This window comes from Sorex araneus, chromosome 6 (assembly GCF_027595985.1).
Source record: "Sorex araneus isolate mSorAra2 chromosome 6, mSorAra2.pri, whole genome shotgun sequence".
In the NCBI taxonomy this organism is placed as follows: Eukaryota; Metazoa; Chordata; class Mammalia; order Eulipotyphla; family Soricidae; genus Sorex; species Sorex araneus.
The window spans coordinates 153875808-153891062 of NC_073307.1; the positions used below are offsets into that span (position 1 = coordinate 153875808).

General features: G+C 41.4%; 1 protein-coding gene across 1 annotated transcript in view; it reads left to right on the top strand.

Moving 5' to 3' along the window:
• Positions 1-6623: 6623 nt before the first annotated feature.
• The window catches only part of LOC101541044 (fatty acid desaturase 2-like protein FADS2B), a 44728-nt gene continuing 36096 nt past the window's right edge, over positions 6624-15255 (top strand). The window contains exons 1-3 of the mRNA XM_055143763.1: positions 6624-6723; positions 7552-7614; positions 14597-14871. Coding sequence (XP_054999738.1) covers positions 6624-6723; positions 7552-7614; positions 14597-14871 — 438 coding nt within the window. The remainder of the gene's footprint in view (positions 6724-7551; positions 7615-14596; positions 14872-15255) is intronic.

Genomic DNA, 15255 nt, shown 5'->3' on the forward strand with positions numbered 1-15255 from the left:
TTCCATGAATAGCAGGTCCTGTATCCAGTCCCTCTGGAAGAAAGTGTATGTTCTTAGGAGATGGTGCCCAAAGATTACCATTTCAAGAAGTTAGCAAGCACGAAGGGAGAAAACAGAACGTAGTTTGAATATATAGACTTGAAAAACTTGTAAAAGACCTCTATATTAACAAAGGAAAATGGGTTCCAAGTCAGAGAAATACTGAAAATATCTATTAGCGTAATAAATGTGTATTATTTATTTCTTGTCCCTTTGATGATCATAAAGGTATCAGATACACTTGAATGTCATGATCTCCTATCCTTTTTTTGTTGCTGTTTTTTGTTGTCATAATAATTAATCTTGGAAATTGTTGTGATAGGGCTGGAGATAATAGTATAGGGCTAAGGTACTTGCCTTGCATGCAATGTACCCCAGTTTCATCCCCAGAATACAGGATCCTCTGAATATCTCCAGCAGGGATGCCAGAGCACAGAGCCAGGATTATCCACTAAATACTGCTGGACATGACCCACCTCAACATTAAAAATAAAATAATTGTGAAGCCAGAGAGATTATACAGCAGATAAGAAGTTTGCCTTGCACATACAAAACCCAGGTTCAATCCCAGCACATCCCACATAGTTTCTTGAGCACCGCCAGAAGTAATTCCTGAGGATAGAGCCAGGAGAGACCCTTGAGCAGTGCCAGATGTGACCCCAAAACTAAAATAAATAAAGAAAGAAAGAATGCTAAAATAAAAGTTTTTGTCACTGTTAACATTTTCCAACAAAAATGTAAAAAAGGGAAAGTAGAAAGTGTCCCTCATCTGTCTTAGATTATTATAGATCCATTCCAAATGAAATCATCTGATAATCTTGACATAACATCCATTTTGATTAACGTTCTATACAACTTACTATTTAAGAGATATCTTCTTATATAACAAACTGGATAATCTCTCTCTTTTTTTCCTTCAGATCTCCTCTGGAGCAGGGCAGTTAGCATAGTCATTGTCACTGTACATAAATGAAGCCATTATCCTTCCATGATCACCTACTGTAGGTGCTGCTAGGAGCACCCTACTCTGATAAGGGGTCGAGTCATCAGTCAGTGAAACTGCCAGTGAGGCAGTGAATTCTGGGAAGAAATGTACTAGCAGAGAATGTCAGTGTAAGTGAAGACTCAGAAGGTTCTCTATTACTGCTGTTCTTTACAGTCACAAAACATGCAATGAAACTGCACTGTAGCACTGTCATCCCTTTGTTCATCGATTTGCTCAAGTGGGCACCAGTAACATCTCCATTGTGAGACATGTTACTGTTTTGGGCATATCTAATATACCACGGGTAGCTTGCCAGGCTCTACCATGCGGGCAGGATACTCTCAGTAGCTTGCTGGGCTCTCCAAGAGGAACGAAGGAATCGAACTCAGGTCGGCCATCTGCAAGGCAAACACCCTACCCAATGTGCTATCACTCCAGTAAGTCTGTAACTGTATCTCACTGCAATTCATTTAAAAATATATTTTAAAAAAAGAAGCAGTCCTGGCTTCTCCCCCGCAACCCGCCACGTGCAAGGTGTGTGTGTGTGTGTGTGTGTGTGTGTGTGTGTGTGTGTAATGAAACTGTGTCACTGTCATCACTGTCATCCCATTGTTCATCGATTTGCTCGAGCAGGCACCAGTAATGTCTCCATTCATCCCAGCCCTGAGATTTTAGCAGCCTCTTCTTACTCGTCCTTCCAAGTGGTGCCATACTGGAGGCTCTTTCAGGCTCAGGGGAATGAGATCCATTATTGTTACTGTATATGGCATATTGAATACACCACGGGGAGCTTGCCAGGCTCTGATGTGCGGGCAGGATACTCTTGGTAGCTTGCAGGGCTCTCTGAGAGGGACAAAGAATGTATATAAGAGATTACAAGCAAGTATGTTAAAACCAAATACATGTGTGCTGCTTTAGGTATATCAGTGGGCTAGACTATAAGCCCACAGGAAATAAAACAAAACAAAAATAAAATACAGATATTAAGCTCTAATAAGTCTTTCTTTCAAGTTTATATCCCGGTCATTACACTTACATGAAAATCTATGAATAAATCATTTTATTTGAAAGATTAGTGACCTCTTAAAATTCATCCTAGTTAAAAAAATAAAATTTAACAGGCACTTCTCTGAAAAGATAGATGGATGACCAATAAGCACATGAAAAAGTACTCATCATGACTGATCATCAGGGAAATTCAAATCAAGACGTCAATAAAATATCATCTTTCACCAGTGAGAATGGCACATATCCAAAAATAACTGGGAACAGTCTATGTTGAAGGGTTTGTAAGGAAAAAGGAACTTGCATGCAGTGTTGGTGGGGATGCCATTGGGTTTAATCCCTGGGGGAAACGTATGCAGATGTCTCAGAGAACAGTGCATGGTATCTACCCTTAGGATGCAAAGACTTTCACTCAGAAGGGCATATGCACACCATTATTCCCAGCAACACTTAGCACGAGAGCTAGGATATGGAATCAACCCAGGTTCTCACAACCCGAGTTTTCAATTAGAAACCAGTGCCTCTGGATAAAGAAGGTGTGGTATATACACACAACGGAACCCTACATGCTGCAAGGAAGAATGATATCATGTGATTTGCCACTACTTGGACCTGAAGAATACCATGTTGAGCAAAGTAAGTCAGAAGAACAAAGACAAATATCTCATGAACTCACTTTTCATGAGTTACTGTACATCGTCTATAGAGTAACATGGTCTATAGAGTAACAGGGACGGAGTGCAGTATAGCGGGTTGAGCATTTGTCATGCACACAGCCAACCCAGGCTTTAATCCTGGGATCCCATATCACCAAAAGTAACAGGGGCAGGGACAAGGCCCCAGACACACAAGTGGTGAGGAGGCCTCGTGCAACTATATGCCTGAACTATAGAACCGAGAAAAATGAAAGCCAGAGATCCAGACACAGTAACCAGCTGGGAAACTTACACCAGTGTGTGTGTGTGTGTGTGTGTGTGTGTGTGTGTGTGTGTGTCCATAGTTCTAGACCTCCTCACCTATGAAATATAAGAATGCAAGGATGCTGACCATGCCTGGGAGGGCACAGAGGAGGTCTGCCCTCAGGCAGTGCTCGGACTCCTGCCTTTTGCTGCTCTTGCTTGCTCCATGGAACCCCAGAAGCACCGGGCACACACCCTCTTCTCCCTCTAATCTCATTTTTCTTCTCTTCCCAGTCCCTGACTCCATCTCACTGTGCAGTGTTCTCACTGAATAATCAAGGTCGGTGTCCTGGAACTAATGAGAACAACTTGTCAAAGGCAATTTGATAAGCAATATCAATACTTGAGAACAGTCCAACTCTCATCACCTGTATTCAAGGAATTGCCTCTACAGAAATAATACAGATCATTGTTTTGAAGAGGAGCTGGAGCGAAGCTTAGTGGGTAGGGTGTTTGCTTGCATGAGCCAGCCCAGGGTTCAATTCCCAGATTCCCATATGATCCCCTGAGCACCACCAGGAGTGATTCCTGAGTGCACAGCTAGGAGTAACCCCTGTGCACTGCTGGGTGTGACCCAAAAAGCAAAAAAAGAAAAAAAGTTTTAAAGAGGATTTGCCTACTTCAGAGAGCGAGGTTGCAAAATGAAGGATGTGGTGGTACAGCCTTAGGGTAGAAAATTAGTAACTTCTGTTTTACCACTTCTTAGCTATTTTAATTTATGTATTCATTGGAGGGGTGGGGGGAGGGGTTGGAGAGGGCCATACCTGGCAGTAACTTCAGGGCTGCACACAGCGGTGATCCAGGAAACACATGGTTCAAATGCAATGAATGGCCTGCTCCAAAGTATATGCTCATGCAGTTGAGCTCTCTTCAGCCCTGGCTTAATATTTTTGGTTAAACTAAATTAACAGACAGAGAAAATAGCTCTAACACAGATACTGTAGCACTGTAGCACTGTAGTCTCATTGTTCATCGATTTGCTCAAGCGAGCACCAGTACGTCTCCATTGTGAGACTTGTTACTGTTTTTGGCAATCAAACACGTCGAACACGCCAGGGGTAGCTTGCCAGGCTCTGACGTGCAGGCAGGATACTCTCGGTAGCTTCCCAGGCTCTCCGAGAGGGACAGAGGAATCAAACCCAAGTTGGCCTCGTGCAAGGCAAATGCCCCACCCTCTGTGCTATTGCTCCAGTCCAACCCAGATACAGGTACTATAAATTGGTACTTCTTAAGACAAATGATATTGCAAAGGCTTATAACATCATATAGGCTTCAAATCTATAAGCTTATAAAGCAGCATCTTTGCACATTACCATAAACCACCAGAAGCTTAGTTTCCATTCATCTTCATGTAAACTGTCCCTTTACTCAGTGTGTCACTAGCCCTTTCCTTTCTGGTAACCAGTATTTTGTTCTTGGAATGTAAGGATTGTTTTCAGTTTGTTCACTTGTTTTATTTTGTTACATTCTACATATGAGTGTACTCATATGGCATTTTACTCTCTTTATCTGATTTTATTTCATTAACATAATATCTCCCAGGTGCAGTCATGTTGTTTCGAATAGCAGTAGTTTATATTTTTAGAGTAATAGTAGATTATGTATATAACTAGCACTATGTTTTTAGAGCTGAGAAATATTACATTATGTATATACAGTTAGATAACACTTAACCGCATTTAGTCAACAACAGACCCCATACACAATGGTGTTCTTAATAAACTACACCTTGCAGTCTTTGTGTGTAGGAAACCCTCTAGTTTAGAGTTATCCATGTGTCATATAGTTAAGCATATGACATTTGAGCAATGATGAAGTCTCAAACAATGGATTTCTCACAACATATTCCTAACATTCAACAACTTGTCACCGTAATCATATTTTGCCTATCCACTCATCTGTCGGTGAACACTTACTTTATTTCCTATTCTTGGTTACTGTAGATGATGTGGATAGATCTCTTCAAGTTAGTCTTTTCATATTCTTTATGCCAAGACTGGGTAGCTGGATCATATAGTACTTTTAATCTTAACTGGGGGTGGAGACTGATATCTGCAAACTTTCCTCCATACAGGCTGTACCAGTTTACTTTCTTACCAGCACAGTAGGAGAGTTCCCTTTTCTCCATGTCTTCAATAATGCATGTCCTGTATATTTTTCTTTCTCTTTTTGCTTTTCGGATCACAGTGGTGATGCTCAGGAGTTACTCCTAGCTCTGCTCTGTGGAATTACTCCTGGTGGTGCTCAGGGGACCATATGGGATGCTGGAGATCAAACCTGGGTTTCCTGCTGCAGCCACACAACATCTTATGCTATTTATAACAAGCAGTACAAAAGAGTATGGGGGAGATTGTCTGCCATAGAGGAAGGGGGAGGGGTGGGGCGGGGGGAGCGGTACTGGGGATATTGGTGGTGGAAGATGTGCACTGGTGGAGGGTTGGTTGATCAATCATTGTATGACTGAAACTCAAACAGGAAAGCTTTGTAACTGTATCTCACAGTCATTAAAAGATAATGATAATAAAAATAATAGTAAAAAAATTAACATTCTGAATAAAAAAAAGTAATGTGGAGTTCATGCCCAATTCAATCAGCTTAATCAATGGCTGAATAGATAGGAATATTCCTACACTAAAAATCATTTGTATCATTTGTCATCTCATTGATCTTCGATTTGCTCGAACAGGCACCAGTAATGTCTCCATTCGTCCCTGTTACGTGCTACTGTAGCCCAATGGTATCTGCTCACTCCAGGAACAGGAAGAGCCTACACTAAAAAATAATAAATAAATAAAGTAAAGCTTCATGAACCAGTCATGTAACATGATCTCCAGAATAAGTAGTAATTTTTCTTGAATAGTAGATTCTTCATCTGGAAAATTATAACAAGTCATCTTCAGCTACTTTTAATTTACTACTTTTAATTTATCAAAATTTAATCTCTCTCTATCTGTTTTCTCCGGAAATGGAGCTAATGACACGTATGACACAGCAAAGTGTTTGTGCATCATATAAAATGAGGTAAGAAATATGACAGATGCTTGCCCATGCCTACGCTTCCCTGAGATACAAGATACATAGCCCTGAGACCAGCTGAAGGTCACAGCAATCCTGACTCTTAAGTGGTCCCCTGGGTCATCCATTTGCGTATTTATTCACTTGCTTTACAAACACCAAGTGAGGATCTAATCTCTCTCCTCTTCTTTCACAAGGACTTTTAAGTATGGATGTTTGTGTTTATCTTCTCAGGTGAAGGTCTTTATTTCTCCATCTCTGCTATTCCCCCCATCAGATGAAACAGAAGCTGAGACCACAAATATAAATGGTTGTGTTGAGTCTGTGAGATTTGAGTTGATCCTACCCAAGACAGGACTGGATGACTAGTCAGTCATCAGTTGACAAGGGACAGGCTGAGTGCTGGGAGCAGCTGCAGCTAAAGCAGTTCTTCCGGAATGTCAGCATTGAGACAATGAGTCTCATCAAAGCCAGGAGCTAATTGGGGTGTTTTTTTCAAACAAACTTTGTTGAAATGTGAAAGCAGTGCTTCAAAACAGTTGCCCTGGGAAATATGGGTGTGTTGCTCATACAACCTTTCCATTCATCCATTCATCGAGCCAGGGTGTGCCCCAAGACAAATGACCTCCTCTGAAAAGCAGATTAGCCTGAGATTCAAAATAACTGCACTTATATGCAATCATAGGTCAATCCTCAAGGAGATGAAAACATTCAACAGAGGTAAGTATGTAAATAGCAACTAAACATAATGAGCCAACAAAGGGATTAAATCCCCTTCTAGTAAGCCCCGGCATTCCACATCGTTCTGTAGTTAATAGTTATATTTTTTTCTACATGGCACAATGAATCTAGTTAAAATATTAAAGCATTTCCCATGAAGTACTTGGATGATCTTACACTTGCTATAAAAATCACAATTGAGCCAGAGAGATCACACAAAGTTTAGGGCACTTGCTTTGTATATGACTGACGTCAGTTTGATCTCCAATATCAGATATGATCCTCTGAACACCACCCAGAATAATCCCTGAGCACAGAGTCAAGAGTAAGCCCTGGGTACTGCTAGATATGACTCCAAAGCCCTCTCCTGCACAATTATCATCATTATAAGCTACTGCATTTAATCTTTATCTCTACCCCCTCTTTTGACCCTTGCCACACTTTAAACTCAAAGATAATGACCATTGTTACACCCAATTTAAAGGAGGAGACTGAGTTTTCCAGAAGAAAAGTAAGACACGTAGAGAAGCTCAGCATTTACAAAGGAAAGAACCAAGAAATAATGAGATAAATTCTACAGACACACCTAGAACTCACTCATTCTCTTATGCTGCATATTGTCAAAGTACTTTCTCCATTAGCTGCAGAATTTGAACTCTCAAGAGTAAAAGATGGCCTAGACTAGCATCTGAGACTGTTTTAGTCTTCATAAATGAGTTTACTTTTTACCTGAAGCAATGCACAATACTGTGCATTATATTGACCTTTTTGTGAAGCTGTTGGACATCACAGAACCAGAGAATGTTCACGTAGCCATTTAACATGGAGACAATAAATCTAAAGAAGAGATTAAAAATGGTAAAACTCTGGTTTGGAGAAGTAGGCATGACAGTACGAAGAGGAGGGTCTGATTGGCTTTTATACTTGACCATCTCTTTCCTGTTTCAGTTACTAAATAGCTACAAGTTGGTCTCATTTGATTGACCCCTTCCCACTTCCTATAAGAAAACAGTTACCGTAAAGACAGCATCTCTAGGCAATAAGTACTCATCAAATATTCACTATGATTGAGCAATGATCTGATTCAGATAAGAGAGGTTAATTTTGTTTATGTTTTTCCAGTGTCAGGTATTGAATTCAGGGCTTCACATGAGCTATTGATAAACTATATTGCCAGCTGAGAGAAGGAAATTATAGTTAACATTTATTGAGAATGTAATATATCCTACTTATTGAGAACTTATTCAGAACATCCTGAGCATTTTCTGAGCATTTTAGATGTATTAACACATTAATCTTCATCAGAGAATTTCTGAAAGGTTTTCAATATTATTAACATCATCTCTATTTTTAAAATGAGAAACTGAGTTACAGGAAGATTTAGGACACCTATCTAAATCAGTTCCAGGGGCAACATCCTGGAATTTGAGAATCCAGGAAGTCTGAACTCTACAAAGAAATGAAACAAAGATGGGGCCAGGGAGATATTATAGTGGTAAGGCCTTGCACATTTCTGACCCAGTATCAATTTTTTACACCCTAAATGATCCCCTGAATACCACCAGGAGTGATCCCTGAGCACAGAGCCAAGAGTAAGCCTTGAATGCTGCTGATTATGGAAGAAAAGAAGAAGAAATGAAACAGTAGGATGGGGTAAGGTGAGGATAACATATTTTTTATTTGTTTAGTCTGCAGCAACTCCCATGACAGAGAAAATAGACTTCATATCCTACCTCCAGGTTATTAACACACCAGCTGGAAATGATCAATTCTGTTGTCTTTGATGAATTATGTAAAGAAAAGAAGGTTCTCAGTAGCAAGAAGCACTTCTATGCGGCTCTAACAAGCTTCTGATTGATAATTGGGGCACAATGTCGGGTTTAAACTTGACGTACAGTTAGATTACACAGGGGATGGGTAAAGGAAAGGGGAGGGTAAATGACACCAGAAGTGACATAGGGACAATGATAGAGGATCATGGGCAATTTGGTGATGGAGGGGTGAGTAACTTGATACATCAATACCATAAACTTTAACATTTTGTCGTCATATTATCCAAACCTTAGTTACATTTTTAAATAATAAAAAAATTTACAACCACAAGTTCCCGAAATATATTGAATACTTCTATTCAAGCCATAGCAAGTCCTACTCCAACTTTTTGTTTGTTTGTTTGTTTTGTTTTGGGACTAAAAGGACTAAAAAAGATTGGCAAGTTGATTTCAACGATGCTAAAAAGGCTGAAAGGCCACAATGTCAACCCAGGAACTCCTCTGAAGAGATTTGTAGATAAGTGAATGACATCTCTGTCCTGGAAAAAGATGATTATGGGTTTTTTTTTTAAAAAAAGAAAAAAGAAAAACAAAAACTCCTGGTAGATTTCTTGTGTAACTGACAGCTCAGAATCATACCCTCAAAAGAAACTTTGGTTTTAACACTTACTTTCTTGCCATCAGAACCTTCTTTAGGGGCCAGAAAGATCACTCAGGGGGTTGAAGTTCTTGTCTTAAGTGCACCTGAATCCCATTTCAATTCCTGGGACTACCTGGTCCCCTGAGCATCATGGGGTGTGCTCCTAGTGGCCCCCAGAGGCCCTGGAGTCCCCCAAAGAGACCAGCAGAGTGGCCCCAGGGATCCACAGGATCACAGGGCCTGTGCAGCACTGCATTCTTTTTGTTTGTTGGCGGGGTGCAGACGGGGGAAGGAAGGGAAGGTTGTTTGTTTTGGTTTCAGTCCACACCTGGCAAGGCTCAGGAGTCACACCTGGATCTGCACTCAGGAATTATTCCTGGTTGTACTCAGGGAACCGACCATATGGGATGCCAGGGATGGAACTCGGGTCAGCTGTACGTACACAAGGCAAACACCCTCCCTACTGTACGATCTCTCTAGCTCCAGCACTGTATTCTCTAGACCTAGCGCTGAAAGGCCTGCCTGATTGGTTGAGTCTCACCTGGGTCCCCTGAGCAGCACTTGGGCGGGCTCCTTAAAAAATAACTGTCTTTACTATGACCTCTGCATCACTGGATCAGCTCTGTGGATCCAAGGCCGGGGATGATTTCAACACAGCCAAGGTACAGCCGCATTCTGACTCACTGTATCTATTCTGAAAAGGAATGTTTGTTGGGATCCAAGTCAGCTAAGTAATTTTTCTAGGAAAATCTGTATTATCAATACTTTCCTGGAAAGGAAAGTGGCGGGGAGGGAGAAAGGTGGGGTCTCCCAAGCAGTGGGATTCTCTGCCTGCCAGGCTGTGGAACCAGACAGTGCAAAGGATGGAACCAGGATCTGCCAGATGCATCTCTAAGCCCCTGTACTACTTTTCTGTTCCCTATAAATACTTTCTGACCCTGCACGCACCTTTTAAATAAAATTGGAGATGGTATCCCCCTGGCACCTTATTGAACAGGTTCTGGAACCCCACTAGCAAAGGTTCCAGTTCTCCCCCCATCTGTGACAAGGTCTTTGTGAGAAATAGTTCTTTCTAGACTGTTTCCCAAAACACAAGCAGCCCTTCCTCTGGGGAAGATGTGTCCATGGCTGTGGACGAGAAACACTTTAAGTTTCACTGCCAGCTACCACGAGATAAGGGATGGCTCTCCTCTTCTCACAGACGTTGAAGTGAGTCTGGAGCCACCAAGTGCAGCTTCACATGCCACATAGGAGGAAACAGTTCCAGTGAAAAGCCCTACGGTTTATAGAAAGTCGAGCTAGAGTCTAGTCTCACTGTGTGAGGTACTTCCTTTCTCTACTCTGTACCATTCTTTCCTTTCTCTACTATGTACCATTTCTTGTTGCAGAAGGGTATTGGGACCACACCATATTGCTTGGGGCCTACTCCCAGCTTTGTGCTCCAGTGCTTCGGGAGGTGCCCTTTAGACCACGGGGTGCTAGGACTCTACCACAAGACCCCACATGGAAATCACGTATTTAGCCCATTGAGCCATCTCCCCTGTTACTGATCCGCCTCTTTGGGGGTTCTCATTCCATTCTCATTCTTAGTCCTTCTACCCCTTTCATTTTCTTCCTCTTTCTTCTGTAGAATTGAGTAAAACAGAAATGGAAAGCACTAGAAGTCAATTTTTTCTGAAAGAATATAAAACAGAACTCCAGACGTTGGACTTGCTATTTGGTGGGGAACAAAGAGACTCATAGACTTGATACGTCCTCTGGTCTCTTCTCCCGGGTTTTAAGAATAATGGTCAAACTTTCTTCTCATTACTATTTTTGTTTTTACGTTATTTGTTTATTTGTTTAATCTGGGGGTTGAACCCCAACCTCATGAATGTAAGATATGTTTTTTACCACCCAGCCATAGCCCTAGGCCTTGTTTATTTATCTTGTGGATTCCAGGATCAAAACCAGGACCCCATAAATGCAAGGCAGGTGTTCCAGCGCTGAGCTACATCCCAGGCCCATGATGTCATTTTAATGATACCATTTTTTGTTTAGTAGCAAACAAAATGAAGTGAGGCCCAGGGAGCTGAAGTAATTAATGATGAACAAACACAGGCAAGTAAATTACAGCAAAAATAAGCCAAGTATCACAGAGTAAATGCAGCTACTCTATCTACAGGGTTTCTCCAGATACCAGGCACCAGACTAGCTTGCTCACCTTTGAAATATAAGTTTATTCTTTCTGTAATCACAGCCTCATAACTTTTGTTCACCATATTATATAGAATATGAACAGCAAGACATGGGGATAATAGGAATCTTGTGCAAGAATACACTATTCACAAGCTGAGGAGATAGCTCAAAGGGTTAGAGTCCATCTGGAAGACCCAAGTTCAATCCTCAGCATCCCATGCCCTACTCCTAGTACTGCTCTATATAGTTCTAGTATGTCCCAGCTACTCTGGCCTAGAATTGAATGGTCCACACAGCCAGGTTTTGTCTAACTAGGAAAGGTCCTCAGGCAGCCTGAGGAATACTTGGGAGCCCTCAGTTCCCCAAAGAAAAGAACACAATGCTTAGATATTTCTGGTTCCAAAGGTTGTGATACTTCAGGTATGGTAAACAATGCCCTGCCAGCAAAACAGAAAAAAAAATGCAAATGTTTTAAAGAAATATCTGTACCATCAACTTGATATCCAAGTGTGCAGAGAGAGAAAACTAATTATCACAAAGTCACTGCTATGCAATAGGGACCCCCAGCAACAAAAAGCAATGTCAGTGCAGAGATGGTGAAGGTATTTAGCTATGTCACCTAATGCATGTGCACACACACACACACACACACACACACACACACACACACATTCTTCCTGTCAGTGTGTTTGCATTGCAAAAGACGGCAAGATGAAATTATCTCAGGTCTACAGAAATGGCTAATTAATTCCCTTGGACAAGTCCCTTAGCACAACAAACTTCCAATCAGACATGCAAGCTTCACTTACTCTGAAATTCAGAAAACATCCTGAATTTATATACAGATATAAATTATAAATACCAAGGGTTTTTATTTTAGGTTTGTGAAGCTCCCATGCAGAATCCCGGAAACTACAGAGGATTTCTGTAGAGAGAATTCATTACATAAATTACGAGCTAATGTATGTAATCCTGAGACGTTTTACTGATGGGAAAACTAGAGACCAAAGAAGTAAGGTCATTTGCTTGATGTTCTACAGTTAGTAAATAGTAGAGGTAGAATATGATCCCAGGCCCATATAGCTCCAAAATCTTTAGGGTTTTCAGTAGTTGGTATCCCTATTTTTAATTATGCTCTAAATTTCAAAAGTAGCATAGATCATTTGTAGAAAAATTGGGAAAAGCCATAAAGAAGAAAGACAGGGGGAAGCCCTATAATTCAAATAAAACTAGTACCAATACGTGGGCAAAATTTTTTGCTTCCTGTACTATTAACTAAGAAAAGAATTAATGAACTCATATTTCTACTTTATAAACAAGAGACCTTGTCTTTAAAATTTTTATGCCAACTCTTTTAATATCTATGTCCTACTACTATTAAATAGATATGTGATTAATTAACATTCTTCCTTATTTAGGGCATTTAGGTCACTTCTGATTTTGAAAAATAATAAATAATACTGTAAACCCTTGATATGTAATGAAACCCTTAATATGTAAATGTTGAATTTTATTTACTTCTAACTTATTCCCTATCATGAGAATGTGAGTTTTTCTTTCATGGGATCTCTTTTATTAAAATTAATGTTCTTCCCTCCACCACCCCAACTCATATTCTGCCTCCTTTCTAAACTGCTAAGTCAAATAGTTTAATATTATTTAGACATAGGGCTGGAGCAATAGCACAGCGGGTAGGGTGTTTGCCTTGCACGTGGCCAAGCTGGGTTTGATTCCTCCGCCCCTCTTGGAGAGCCCCGCAAGCTACCGAGTATCCCGCCCACACAGCAGAGCCTGGCAAGCTACACGTGGGTATTCAATATGCCAAAAAAGGTAACAACAAGGCTCACGATGGAAATGTTACTGTTGCCCACTCAAGCAAATCAATGAGCAATGGGATGACAGTCATACAGTGATTATTTAGACATACATAATTTGTACATGTACACCTTAGATTTGGAGAATGGTGTGGAAAGAGATTGGGATCAGAAAGTCTGAATTTTGCACCAGCTCATGTCTCACTCACTGAATAATTCTGGCAGGGACCCTAATCTTCAGCACATGTTTTTCTTTTTTTGTTGTTTTAGTTTAATTTTATTTTATTGAATCACCATGAGATATAGGTACAAGCGCTCATGTTTGAGTTACAATCACACAATGATCAAACACCCATCCCTCCACCAGTGCACATTCCTCACTACCAATATCCCCAATATACCCCCACCTTTCCCACCCTCCCCCTACCTCCATGGCAGACAATATTCCCCATACTCTCTCTCTCAGCCCATATTTTTCACATGGAGAATGCAGTGCAGATATCACCTTTCTCCAATGATGAATGTGAAGATGAACTCAGATAAAACATGTGACGTAAAGTTTGTAAATCCTGAGCCCTAGAAAAATGTCAATTGTTGTTACTTTTAGGCAGGTCAACAGATTTGGACAGCTTTCAAAGGGAATCTAGAGAGGGGGAAAAATGACTTATAGTTGATTTGCTTTTCTGGTAAATTTCAACTTTAAAAAGATAAAATTAAAAAGAAAAATGTAGGTTGTTTTTTTTTTAAAAAAAAAGAATAAACCCTGGGGAGAAATAACAGCTGTCATAAAGAACATTTCCAAGTCTGAAGTGCATTCATCTCTCTCTCTCTCTTTTTTTTTTACATGAATCACCGTGAGGCATTCATCTCTTATCCTGGGATTTTGAAAGCTTTTGCTGGTATGTGGAATTAACAAATTTAAATGTCTCCATAGACCTGTCAGTGAGCTCTTGAACCCAGCCCAGCTGGACACAGAGCTGCGCACGTGTGACTAAGCCTGGACTCTCCTCCCTAAGGGGCGGGTCCCCAATTTCAGCCAAGCTACCATTGGTCCTGGAGGACCAATTACAACTCAGGGACTTTTAATACAGAAGGAGGGATGTTCGGAAGAGTGCAGAGAGCTGAGAGAAATGAGCAGAGAAAACTGTTTGAACCTTCCAAGGTAAAAAAAAAGGGGGGGGGCAAGAATTAAAGGAATGTTCAGGGCGGAAAAAGAAGTGCGAGGCTGGGCAAGTGTTTGTGAGGACGTGTGTGAAGGGATAATGACTAGGCTGACGAATTTCCCGTGCAAGCATCCTGCTACAAGGAAATAGAAGGAGAGGAAAAGACACATTTCACTTCTCCATCAGAGAGAAGGATTAACTTTGGTAGGACGCAACTCAGAAGCCTCAGTGGTTCAGGCATGATGAAGTCTGAAGACATGCATGTGGGCAATGGAATCTTGGCAGCAAAGAATCAGTTGCCCCAAGGTCAGAAGTCCAACCTGGGTGAGAAGCGTCAGGCCAATGGGAATCCCTTAGCAAATGGGAAAGCCCGGATCTGTGTGAAGCAGGAGACAAATGGGATGTGTGACGTGCCCAGAAAAAGCCTCAACACGTACAGCTGGCAGGAGATCCAGAAGCACAACCAGGAGGCAGACCAGTGGCTGGTGATCAATCGCAAGGTCTACGATGTTACTCTTTGGGCTAACAAGCATCCAGGTGGCCACCGGGTTCTCAAACACTATGCTGGAGAAGATGCCACGGTAAGGAGCTCAGAGCTCTGTCCTCCTCTTCCTCCTCCTCCTCCTCCCTCTCTCTGTCTCTCTCTGTCTCTGAATCTCTCTCTGTCTCTGTCTCTGTCTCTGTCTCTCTCTCTGTCTGTCTGTCTGTCTCTGTCTGTCTGTCTGTCTGTCTGTCTGTCTCTCTCTCTCTCTCTCTCTCTCTCTCTCTCTCTCTCTCTCTCTCTCTCTCTCTCTCTCTCTCTCTCTCTCTCCCTCCCCCTCCTCCGTCCCTCTCCCCAGCTATTGAGTGGCTGGGACCTTGGCTCACTTCCCAACTCAAGTACGTGTTCAAGCTCCACTCTTACTCACCTCCTCCCAAACCAATTTTTCAAGATTCTTCTGCAGCAAGAATTTGGAAGCAAATTA